The 12,668-nt window shown below is 45.0% G+C and overlaps 2 protein-coding genes across 3 annotated transcripts in view; both read left to right on the top strand.

Annotated features, from left to right (window-relative positions):
- prex1 (phosphatidylinositol-3,4,5-trisphosphate-dependent Rac exchange factor 1) overlaps window positions 1–11,822 on the top strand; it is a 69,093-nt gene extending 57,271 nt beyond the window's left edge. The window contains exons 27-41 of one of the 2 annotated variants that reach the window (XM_040194209.2): window positions 1,678–1,766; window positions 2,239–2,321; window positions 2,499–2,589; window positions 2,678–2,806; window positions 2,896–2,937; window positions 3,677–3,894; window positions 4,061–4,163; window positions 5,824–5,967; window positions 6,598–6,712; window positions 7,373–7,439; window positions 7,556–7,600; window positions 8,357–8,532; window positions 8,839–8,941; window positions 9,508–9,575; window positions 9,677–11,822. In XM_040194209.2, the coding sequence (XP_040050143.2) occupies window positions 1,678–1,766; window positions 2,239–2,321; window positions 2,499–2,589; window positions 2,678–2,806; window positions 2,896–2,937; window positions 3,677–3,894; window positions 4,061–4,163; window positions 5,824–5,967; window positions 6,598–6,712; window positions 7,373–7,439; window positions 7,556–7,600; window positions 8,357–8,532; window positions 8,839–8,941; window positions 9,508–9,575; window positions 9,677–9,719 (1,516 nt within the window). In that variant the 3' untranslated portion in view covers window positions 9,720–11,822. The remainder of the gene's footprint in view (window positions 1–1,677; window positions 1,767–2,238; window positions 2,322–2,498; window positions 2,590–2,677; window positions 2,807–2,895; window positions 2,938–3,676; window positions 3,895–4,060; window positions 4,164–5,823; window positions 5,968–6,597; window positions 6,713–7,372; window positions 7,440–7,555; window positions 7,601–8,356; window positions 8,533–8,838; window positions 8,942–9,507; window positions 9,576–9,676) is intronic. The other variant, XM_040194210.2, reaches the window with a different exon arrangement.
- Window positions 11,823–12,085: 263 nt separating this feature from the next.
- The window catches only part of LOC120829627 (potassium voltage-gated channel subfamily KQT member 2), a 21,471-nt gene continuing 20,888 nt past the window's right edge, over window positions 12,086–12,668 (top strand). The window contains exon 1 of the mRNA XM_078086269.1: window positions 12,086–12,666. Within this exon, the coding sequence (XP_077942395.1) occupies window positions 12,560–12,666 (107 nt within the window). The 5' untranslated portion in view covers window positions 12,086–12,559. The remainder of the gene's footprint in view (window positions 12,667–12,668) is intronic.

Raw genomic sequence — 12,668 nt, 5'->3', positions numbered from 1 at the left:
GCATAATGTGAGAGCGAGGACAGAAGGGGGGGGTCAAAGGCAGAAATGAGGAGGGAAGAAAGACCTGGCGATGAAGTAGTGCTTCGCTGCATCCTCATAAACCTTTGGCTCCTGTATCTTCGTATGACGCTGCCAGGACCTTTTTGTCTGAAATTAAAAGGACTGCGTCCGGATCCAGCTGGAACAGATTCCAGGTCCCTCCAGGCTTCAGAATGCATCTCGACCGATTGAATGGCCTTCATCACTTAACAATTCCAACACTCCTGTTTGTGTCATTTGTTTCCTCAGAATGTTTCCTCTACGAATCTCCCACTTTCCTTTTTTCCCCCCTTGCTTCCTTACGCAATCATTCAATTCAAAACACTATAGTTTGTTTTCCGTTTTGTCCCTGAAGCCGTCGCTCCCAAAAGTCGTTGAAGCCTTTTAGGAGCCGAGTAGTTCCTCGGTTTCTACTGTGGATCCTTTGTGGGACAATATGTCTGTTAATGCTACGCAAACCATTCAAGTGGTTTCAGTCTGCGCCGTGGCATTTTTTAGGTTTATGCATTCGTTCCACTGTGAATGATACATCTAGACCGTTTGCAAATAGGACATGGCTACAGTTAACAAAGTGTGTGTGTGTGTGTGTGTGTGTGTGTGTGTGTGTGTGTGTGTGTGTGTGTGTGTGTTTTTTAGGTTCAAGCCAGATTCACTACTTCAAGCAGGATAATTGTTACAATGGTGCTCACACTTTTGGCAGGATGTGTGTGGTTACTTTTTTAGTGTGTTTGTGTTGGAGGGTGTGAGAGAGTGTTGGTGTGTGTTTGAATTCAGCCAAAGAGTACCAAACTAGTTCATACACAGTGTGTTCTTATGAGTGTGTGTGACTGAATGCCAGCAGAGAATTCCAGCCAAACTACTAAAAGACCGTCGTATTAACTCGCTCCCCCATAATTGGAGCAGCTCTGACGTAGCCAGGCACCACAAACACACACTCTCACTCTTTCTCTCACACACACACACACACACACACACACACACACACACACACACACACAAATTAGGCACCACAAAGTAACCCGGCAGGTGATATCCAACCTCTGCTCCCCCACATTGTCCTCCAGCCCATTTGGGCTCCTCAAACAAGACAAGGTCCCTGCATTGACGTCTCTTGTAGGCGCCCGTGGTTCCGCTTGTCATGGTAATCGAGCCCGTGAATCACACACTGCTCCTGCGAAGGCTACAGCTTGCTGACTCGGAGCAAAGTATAATTTGAGTCACATAAATCTTCCACGTGCTCCCGGTAATCATGTTGAATCACGTAGACGCATGACTATAAATACCAGGCCGTTTTGGGGAGTTGTAAGTCTCAGCCCGGAGGAACACAGCCAGCTACAAAGAGCATGTGTGCGTGTGCAGAGAGGCCAGCTCCATATCAGCATTCAAGTCCAGTGTGTTGGTTAATCTGTAAAATGTGTGGCAGTGTGTAAACCTGTGGCGGTTGGTTGCTGTGTGAAACGTTTAATTACCTTTCGGTCTCTCATACTGTAAATCAAAAAAAGGCATTTACAATCAGAAGGATTACTTGGCAGCATAATTACAAGACGCAGCTCTCCAAATCCTCTCTGTGGTTTGAGAACGGAATGAAGCCTTTGCTTTATTGTGCATTTAAAATTGTGTGTGTGTCCTCTGTTACAGTGAATGCAACAGCAACAGAGACTCGGTCCTGTCCTACACCAGTGTGCGAAGTAACAGCTCGTACCTGGGAAGCGACGAGATGGGATCAGGTAAAGGAAATGTACAATATCTCACCCTAAATCTGATGTGACCCTCCTTCTCGTTGGCTAGAGAGTAAAGACAATTTAAGGTAAACAACATGAGCGAGGCTGAAGCCAATGCACGCTTCCTGAGTGTCAGACGTATTGGCTGTGTGCATGAAAGTGTGATTTCTCTTTTAGTTTGCGATCACATTCATCGTGTGTCATGCTTCCACTGCACCAAAATAGAAAAATTGCAGATGTTTCATGGCGGCGACCACAGTCAGATAGTTCAGACACATTTCGTAACCCCGCAGCCACATTAGTTGCGCCGTGAGCTGTATGCGTCCAATGTGGGTTGATGTCTTTTTTTCATTTACACTATCAGGCATTTCTATTGAAACGATTTAGTGGCTTTCATCCCCTCTAATCTTTTTCGTCGGAATCTAAATTAAAACCGATGACACGTGTTGTCCTGTGTTTTTTATTTTCCCGTTGCTAGGGGACGAGCTGCCGTGTGACATGAGGATCTCCTCGGACAAGCAGGACAAGCTGCACGGCTGCCTCGAGCACCTTTTCAACCAGGTGAGCTCAGGGCTTCGGCTTGGACTTATCGCTTCATATATTTGGAAGTTTTGTATCCCCAAATCGAGATCCTTCATCTTCCCTGTGACCTCCTTTTCTTCCTCCATTCTGTCTTCCTCCTCACACACTCGCACTGACTGACTGTGTGTGTGTGTGTGCTTCATTCCCTGCCCACAGGTGGACTCCATCAACTGCCTACTCAAAGGAGCAGTCATGTCTAAGGCCTGTGAGGAGACCAAGCACTTTTACTCTGACCACACCCAACCGGGTACGTATGCATGTCCGTGTGTGAGTTCTTGTCATGTTGATGGTGTTCCGCAACAGATGCACGCGCTCACACGTTCCTTGTTAAACAGAGTTCCGCCAAACAGAAGATTGGACGGTTCGCTGTCGCCACATCATCCACAAGAACATCCAGGAGGACCCTTGGAACCTCCCCAGCTCCATCAAAACCCTGGTGGAGAGCCTGCAGAGATTCGTGGACGGTTAGCACAAACACACACACGGCACACGGCGCACGTGATTCATGTAGTTTCAATTCAAAAGTCATCTTGTTTTCCTTCTGTCCCCACAGATGGAAAGAACCAGCTTCTCCTGGCTCTGCTGAAGTGCACAGGTAGTGTAACACAGAGTTCAAAGTCAAAGCGATAGATAAATACCTGCTCCAATTGTCCATAAAACCACCCGAAGAGCGGTCTAGATTCTGCAGAATTCGGCCACAGGCAGCAGGAAATATCTCATAACTGGAGTATTTTGAATGATTCCAACAGCTTTGCAAATGAGGTCATCCATCATATGAAAATGCAGCTGCTTCTACAGCCGAGCATCTGCAGGTCCTTAAGACATCTTCAAAGTTACTAAGTTATAACAGAAATATCTGTTTGATGTGGAGGATGTAATGCCACAGGATTAAACGTCAATGTTGTTTCTTTCAGTTTGTCACATGAGTAATAATCCACGTCCACTTTTGTATTAATATTGAACAGCCTAATATCATAGCCATATGTCAGTATGTTTTGATTTCACCACTAAATACATTTCAACATCTGCTTTATTTTTTTTGCAATAAAGCAGATGTTGGGAAAATGTGTCTTTCAGCACTGTTTTTGTTTTGAATATCAGTGCAGGCACGAGGTCTTGGTGTCAGAGCACATGACGCTCCGCTCCCTTTGAACTGTGCACAGTGGCATACGGTGCTGGTTAATGTGATGGGAGATTTCCTCTCGGGATCCATGGAATAAAATATTTGTAGCGGAGACACTCCATGTGTAACCAGGAAGCTTACCATGAGAAATAGAAATGCCTTAACCCTCCTCTGCCCCCCCCCCTCCCCTACCTGCACTCCCCGACAACAGACACGTCTCTTCAGCTGCGGCGAGATGTGATCTTCTGCCAGGCGGCGACGGGCGCCCTGTGCACGCTGGCGGAGCAGCTGCTGGCGGCGCTGCGGTCGCGGTTCAACAACGCCGGCGAGTACCAGGAGGACGGCAAGGAGACCAGCCGCAAGTGGCTGGAGCAGATATCCGTCATCGGAGTGCTGCTGCACTTCCAGTCCACACTGGCACCACACCTGGTGAGCGCACATCGAGCAGCCGGGGCGTCCCGCTGCGTCCACGATGCAGCCCCGTCTCCCGGTTCCTTAAGGGTTTCTGGCAATGCAGCTGTCCTCTGCTGCGTGGCACCTCTTATCGCGCCACGACTGAACTCTTCTTTTTTTTTATTCTCCCCTCCCCTGGCAGAAAGAGGAGCGGACCATGCTGGAGGACACCAAGGCGGCCCTGTTGGACTTGGACAAAGTCACTGTGTTCTTCAGGCAACTGGAGGATGAGTGTCTCGTCGCAAGTAAGAGGCTCCATCACGAAAGACTGACTCTGCCCATTCACCACCCGCCCCCCCCCCGCTGCTAATGAGCAGCTGTATGGTTCAACCAACTCTGAATAAAGTTCCATTGTGTGGGTGCATGGAAGCCATTGAGAGCGAAATTGACATTTTGTCATTGAAGATTTTGTTTTCTCTTTAATGGGCCGCGACTGAATAGGAAGCTAAAACAACACCGCTGTGGCCCCACAAATCATCTTCATCAATGCCACAGCATGCAGCCTCACACCAGGGTGCCGCTCTGAGACACATGAAATACCGACACACACGGAGGCGGTGATAGATATATATGCAAACAATACTCCACTGCATAAATGTCTGCAGCCCACCACACAGCTCAAGGTCGGAGCAAGTAAGGATTTTAATAGAAGAGTGCACTGCACTCATTTCAACAGGGAGGTTGTTGTTATAGTGGCCATTGTGAGCGTTGCCCTGGGCGCATTCATGCCTTTTAATAACCCCCGTACCTGTATTCATGGAATGGGCTCGCCAGCCAGCAGAAGCCTTAAAGCCAGCAGGTGCAAAAGGAGGATCGCGTCCTGAACCGGTTCTCCTGTCAGCCGCCTCAATGTGGCCGGAAAAGGAAAAGCACCACGTGCAATTCCCATTCTGGGAGGCAGGGCGACAACTGAAACGGGGTTTTGTTATTTCAGGATCACGTTCTGCAGCAGAAAGTATTTAATGTGGCATGTGAATATTTTGCACAAACATGCAAACCAACACACATGCTGACTCGTTCATTCATACTTCGTAATACGTACGTACCTTGATGTAAAAAACAAACTGCATTTTCTGCTCAGACTGCTGCAGTGCAGGCGGATCGAATGGTTCGTGGCGGCAGCATTCATTGGGCAGTATTGATTAGCTCATAGCATAGATTAGCTCATCTCCGACTAACCGGGAGCTATTGGTGAGGCACAATTGTGTGATCATCACAGTCTGAGGCATCACGGCCAATTCCACAGGATTAGAGCTCTGTTCTTCTCCCTTAACTAAGCTCATGTGTCACAGTCAGAAGTTTGTGTTCTACGTTATTACTGGTCATATACTGTTAATAGAATTGTAAAAGATTTCTCACAAGTGATAAAGTAATGACACATTCTAGTAAACCACACGGGGGGGAGAAAGATTTAACAGATGCACCAACCTCTGTCCATTTGTACTGCTCAGTAATGTGGACTTTAATTCTGTTTCTTTAAAAAACAATCTTATGTCTGCAGTGTATTTGGCAGAAGCTGCTACATTAAAAACAAACAACGGTTCGTGTCTGGCAGATTTTCCCAAAATGATTTAACGCGGTTATACCGATGTTATATTTAAATGGACTTTCTGTTACCGTGCAGTTCAAATGAAGGCTTTGCTGGGCACGAGAGTTTTCATTCAGTTTTGACGAGGCTGTTTCTGTTACGTCTGCAGGGATTTTAGTTTTATCCCTCATGGTAAAAAAAAAAAAGCTCAATAACTCAGCATCCAGCACGGTTGAGATGTGGACTTTTAGACGCGTTCCTTTTCACTCTGAAGTCTATAACGAGAGGGGTCACTAGCTGCACAGCCCCTCACCGTTCTCCTGTGCTGCGTGAACAGCCCAAATGCTAATGGAGCTGCCTGTATCTGTGCATTGCAGACACGCCGGTGTGTTACCAGGTGGAGGGCAGCCGGCAGGCCCTGCGGGTCACTCTGTACCTGGACAGCTGTCACTTCAGCGAGCTGCCCACCCGGCTGCAAAACGGAGGCAGCCTCAAGCTGCAGACCGTCCTCTTCACCAGGGGTAAGAATAGAACATCTGTGCACCAATACTTTCTGCTGACAATAATTAGACTTCTTCTAGTTGTCCATCGGTCTCTGTTGGCCCGAGGAGAATGGCCGCCATTGGGCATCATGCCCGTCTGCAAAATAGACATTATACCTCCACAGATGAGCACCAGTTGGAATACTAACCCGATGACAGGGCTCATTTCATTCTCATGTGTTGAACTGGAACCAAGTGCTACATCGCAGCTTCAGATCCATTCAGCCAATGACGTCTGTGGCTGAACGTTGCCACCTAGTGGAAAATAGTCTTTACTGCTCATGGGGGGTCGGCTGTTACGCTACCGCCGGTGCTGAAGTTTGTGTCATCCAGAGCCAGAGTGTCTGGCTATACATATGAGCACCATATGTCCTCTTATGGGTTAAAAAACCTAAGTAAGGTGATTTAAGACACTTGTGAAAATGTTTCACATTGGAGGTTAATTTCACGCTCTAGGCTGGTTGGATCGGATGGACTTCAGATGGACAGTCAGTAATCAAAATGATGTTCGGGAAAGTTGGTACCCTGCTGATGTTTTAAAATGCGAGGGTTTAAGTTGAAGGACACGTGGCCATGTGTGCGATGTGTTGATCTAAATGTTTCGTCCAGCCCTGGAGCGTCCGGAGGGCGTGTCCCAGCACGACTACGCAGCCATGGAGGAGTTCCAGCAGTGCACCAACGCCGTCTCTCTGGAGAAGGTGAAGGCCTACTACCGCCGGCTCAGGTACGTCATTCTCTACTGCGTCAAATTCCTCACCAGGGCTTGGGATATTCTCCCCCTTAAAGGGAGAGTCCACCCTGTGGTGCACAAGCTGGCAGACGTGCAGCTTGGACTGCTGTCTGAACAAGTTTCAAGGTCTAGAGTTGTTCAAGGTGAGAACTGGCCGCGTCCCAGTGGCTCGTGTGCTAATCGGCTGGTGTGATATTTATGCATCACATCCGACTGATCATCAAACCGCCTTTGATAGGAATTTGGTTAACAGTGACTGGTGTACTTTTGTGATTATCTGTCTGCATCATATTTCTTTTAGATATCACATGTGCAAAATACAATGTTTTTTTTTAAAGAAGTGGAAAATATATTCAGAAATTTAGGCTCATAAAATATTTATAGAGCTGCATATATGACTGAAGTATTCTTAATTTCCATTGAATTGTTATTGTTTATTGGTCTGTTTAAATGATAGTGATTATAATAACATGGCTTTGATTGCTAATGCAACATCAACAAATAATAAAACGTGTACTGTAATAGACACATATTCTCTAAAGTGAAGGGCTCCAGATGCCAGATGACTCCGCTCTCACACAGATTGAGTCAGAGGAGAAAAACTCTGACGATCTCAGGACAAGATGGAACTAGTTATGTGTTTTTCCCCAACAGGGCTTTTTATTTGGAGAAGTCAAATCTCCCGACAGACTCGAACACCACAGCGATGAAGATAGACCAGGTAAATATACACTAATTCTACTTTGCACTCTTTGTGGTTTTTCCAATTGTACCCTGTTCTTGTAACATGAGTCCATTTTTATATAACGTTGTGACTGGATATAAATGCAAGCACAGATACTGGGCCTTGAAGTTAGAGACCTGCGACCAAGCATTTCAAAAGTAAGATGTACTTGAGTTGAATCCGCACCCTCCACTAGTTTGCCAGGACTCCCCTATTAACTCCAACTAACCTCAACATTATTAAACTGCATCCATCTGAACCCCGGAGGTGATTAGATTAGGAAACAGATCCTAGTGTCCCACACTGACTGTAGCTGAACTAGATTCCAGTGATTAAAGCTGAATAGAACATAGTTTTCAATTGTAGTGCCTCATTCTCAGGTTTTTATTGTCTTTCTAAAGAAAGTCTCCAGAACCTCTTTGTGTCGTACTCAATGATTTCCTCTTTATATTTGCTGCTGCAGCATCTTAACAAGTCAGTGACTCTTCTTAGTTTAGTATTGAATATTGAAAAGTGGTTGGAGACCAATCCACTTGTTTCCAATACAGATCAATTGTATTTTGCACTAATTTAAAGAGACACTTAACTCCCAAGTCCATAGTAACATATTCTGCAGACATTGTTTCCAGAGGTTAAAGCAGTATTCCCATTAATCTGAAGAGAAGGCGCAGCGATCTACAGACAATATTTCACACCAACACGTAATACATCTATTGTTTTTTTTGTTTTTTTCCCGATATTCCCGTGTAACCCTTCCGTATTAAGCGTAGGACATAAACAAGCACAGCCTTTAAAACGTAGCGCTACGCTAACCGACTTGGTAAGATGGACACTTTCCCTGTGGTCAACCTCTCATTTGCAGTTAGTGTGACGCACTGACCCCCCCCCCCCCCCTCTGCGTCTGCTCCTCACAGCTCCTTCGACCCCTCAACACCCTGGACGACCTTTGTCGACTGATGCAGTCATACGTCAACGTGCGCCCGAGCGCCCAAGGCCACCCGTCGGGTGTCAGCGTGCTGTGCGTGTCCTCGGAGCTGTGTAACCGCCTGGGGGCCTGCCACATCACCATGTGTGGCACCGGCATGCAGAGGTCAGTGTGTAGCAACGCCAGACTAGAGAGAAACCCAGCGACGCCGCACTGCTTTATGTACAGTTGTACTTCGAGGTGTTGTTTGGGAACAACCCCATTCAGTAAGTAAGTAGAATGTATTAATAGAGCACTTTATACAGACCAGGATCACAAAGTGCTTTACAGGGAAGGAATTCAACATAAAGAGAAAAACACAGTGTGACACGTGATCGAATACACTGTGTAAAACAAAGTGTTGTGCCTCTGTGTTTTGTTACGGAGGCACATGCACAGCTGAACCCTCTTAACCCGTTTTGTTCTTTGCAGATGTTCCCTGAATGTGACACTGGAGCAGGCGATGATCCTCGCCAGGAACCACGGCCTCATGCCGCGCTGCACCATGCAGACCATGGATATAATGCGCAAACAGGTAGCGCTCAGGCCTCGCACCTATATTTGGTTTAATAGAACTTATTTCAGTAAGAACTAGGACTGGTAATTTGGCATTTGGAAATAATTCTGACAATGATAGAAAGTGAGATGTTTTTGATATTGATTTATTTATATACAATAATACAAAAGTCACGTTCTATTTTGAAGTTATCTGATGTCATGAGCTCAAGTGTTCCACAGAACTACAGGCTCATGTAAAACTTAACAACTACCTACCTACTACCTACTACTAACCAATTTAACCATACAGTTGTTTGTACTTTAATTACAATTTGCTTTGAATTATTTACTTGAACAACTTTACACGCTTGTAAGTGAAAACAATGTATTGTAAAATTAAGTAAGCACAAATTTACTGTGTCAATGACGACTAATCTTCAATCACCGTGCCCGTCATATATAAAACTTGACATAATGTGCCCTGACTTACAGCAGGTATTTCCAGACATTGTAGGCTTTTGAATGCTAAGCCGTCCAGAGTAACGTGGTCATTGTAGAGACTGTAGCATAATATTTTCTGGTTTTTTTTTCATTTGGTTTCAGGGAGCAAGAGTCGAGCTCTCTGCTAAAAATCTCAAGGTAATGGACCAGATGCCTCCATCATTCCCAAGGTACTGTGTGAAACACTTCCATGCACCTCTTCTAACGCCACCAGCACGTGCTATGCTGTTAAAACCAAGCCGAGTCCTCATTTCAGCTTTTTCTTTTACAGGCTCTTCAAACTGTGTTTGCCACCGTCAGATGGAGATTTCTAAGAAAACTCGTCACTTCAGAGAAAGGGTGAATGTGAAAAAGGAAGATATGATGATGGATGTCAATAGCACAGGTCTCGCCGCTTTCTTTTCCAAGAGACGCTTCCCCCCCATCTCCCACACAACTGCCCTAGTTATACAGGGACCATTCCACCATGGACACCACAAAAGTCCTCAGTGCAACATGCAGTCTAAACTGGACTGTACGACTGACTAATGGTAGCTACTAGGGAGCACTTACAGTGAGACTGATGCAGCATGGAGCTCCAGACTAGTCATGTGCTGTTTTACTGGGAACCGTGGGGTTTCTTCATCAGACTTGTCTGTCCACCCAAGGCTGACAAAAATGTTCACAAAGTGTTTATAGAATAGGTGAAAGGGAGAGGCCAGTTTGAGACCGCATACAGAAGACACCAACATTGGTTACGCTCCTAACAGAGCTGTTGCTTTTAACCGGATTAACCAAACTAGCTGTAGCGGGGTGTCATCCTAAAGGCAGATGCTATCCGTTTCGCCTTGGACTGAGAGAGAGCTGCCTCTGTCTCTCTCTCTGGCTGGTGTTCCCCAGGGCTCAACGTTTGGACCCCTAGTGAAGTAGAGTACTTGTATTCATGTATACAGCCGGCTGAATTGATGCAGAAAGTAGGGATCGACGGTAAATAAAAAGACAGATGATAAAATGTGTGTGCGGGGGAGGGGGGATGGGGGGCACTCTTTCTTTCGCCCTTTGCATGTGGTTACTGTGCAATTACTGTAGGTTTAGTGTGAGTACTGTATTACTGCACTATATGAAGGATAGTTATTTATTGTGTCCAGAAGGAGCATTTTTATCCCTTACTTCTACTATATCAGGTATTAAAGAATCTAAAAGCATTCCAGGCTACGTATTGAACAGTATTTAAAGGACCAACGGCATGCTGTTTCTTTTTCTTTCTTTTTTTTTTTTTAGACCTAACTGCTTGTGTATTTTATTTATATGTATCGACTTTTATCACGCCAGGAAGTGTTATTGGGATCTTCAGGGAGAGCAAGGGAGGGCAGATAAACAGAAGCTAGCTAATCAGGACAAAGGAAGCTAAAGCAAACCATACGAGGCTGCTTGTCAATCAGCAGCTAAGTCGACAGGTTGTTAAATTATTAATATAATAATTATAATTATAGTTATTGAAGGATTGCCTTCTTAACTACGACATTATTTAGATTCCTTTAATGGTTTTTATGTGTTTTTGAACTGTTGTATTCACTGGGGGTATTAAAACAAGCACAATATTTGGTCCATTCAAGTTGTAGTGTTGGCAAAACGTACTGTAAGTGATGATGCAAACTAAGGGATCGTTTCCAGATTGAAACACAGTAACATTATTTTACTGAAGATTTTAATTTCTTGTACATACCGACTGTAATGATGTCAGAGGGGAAAAAAAGATAGGATATGTCTGAGTTATGCTATAACTTAAATTGGTTTATTTTTATGGACACAGTATATTATATAAAGCCTTTTGTATTCATGCCTGTGCATTGGCAGAGAAGCGTATTTGCTGAGAATAACCTCACTGACACTGACTTTTGTTTTTTGACTCTTAAAAAGATTTGAGGAGCGTTTCATGAATCTGTCTTCACATGCTGCACTCATTAGCCTTTGTAATTTATTTAAAAGCAACTGGTTCCAAATGAGCATGTTGAGTAGTGTCCCAACATCTCTCGGCCCTAACATGGCGACAGTAATTCTACTTCCCTCTTTTAGCATAAGAGGCTCTGGATATGTGCATGATTATCTCCCTTATAAAATGCACTGTTAATCTCAGCAGTGTGCATCGTACAAACTCCAAATTACAGTATTAGTTACCATATTAGTACCATAATCAAATTTTAAGCATGTGTTGCTAGTTAAAATATCTGATGACTGCAGCGTGTTTGTGTAGCCAGACAGATAAATGTCAATGATTACACATTTCTTTACATTATTCTAATGTTTTTTTGTATATACCTTATTTGCAATTTTATTTTGCTTGAAAATAACTGTACAAAGGATCTTTGTTGAATCTTTCTAAGATTATCATTGTAAATGTGATAACAAGCTGTTAAATAAAAATATTCATAGTGTGATGATGATGTTTCACTGAAGTAGCAAAGCAGATGATCTCCAGTAGAAGTTTCTACTGTCTGACTGTTTCCCTTGTTATTCCCTCGTGTTCTAATGTGAGGAGTTTCTATATCTTTGTTTATACCATATATTCCATACATGTATTTACATTCCCCCCCCCCCCCCCCCCCCCCCCCTCTCCACTCCCGCTTAATGTTGACAGATCGGATTGTGGCAATACATTATTCTTTTGGCGTTGCTCAGCCTCAGAATGCAAACAGCCTGTGATGGTTTCAGGTATCCGATACACTGACTGATGTCAGAGCCGTGCATATTTTATGAACATGCATAATCTTTGCAGCATTTTTCTTTTAAACGATAACTTTATTTTAGGGAATTTAAGTGAATGTTTTTGTAACACAGCCAGATGTTCTAACATTAATAGAAGAAGGCTGGTTGCATGCGTGTGTCGGTTAATGTTGCATATCCTGGACCATGGACTATGATTGCGGAACTTCTGCATTGCTGATGACCAACGTGATCCGACTGTGGAGAGGAACCGTCTGTGCACGTGTGCTGCGCGCGGTGGAAGGGGAAGACTGTGAAAGCGGACGCTTAGTTATCGCAATTGGTTTTCCAGAGAGACGCGCGCGCACACACACACACACACACACACACACACCGGCACACCGGCCCGGTGATGCATCCCCGCGGCGGCAACGACACGGACGATCCTCGGTAGAGTCGTCCCGACTTCAGGATGGTGAAGAAGTCTCTGAACGGCGGGGTTTACCCAACTCAAGCCGAGGAGAAGAAGCACCGGGTGGGCTTTGTGGGACTGGACCCCGGCGCACCCGAATCCAACAGGA

The sequence above is a fragment of the Gasterosteus aculeatus genome, chromosome 2 (assembly GCF_964276395.1).
Source record: "Gasterosteus aculeatus chromosome 2, fGasAcu3.hap1.1, whole genome shotgun sequence".
Classification (NCBI taxonomy): Eukaryota; Metazoa; Chordata; class Actinopteri; order Perciformes; family Gasterosteidae; genus Gasterosteus; species Gasterosteus aculeatus.
This window is presented reverse-complemented; position numbering and strand designations above follow the sequence as displayed.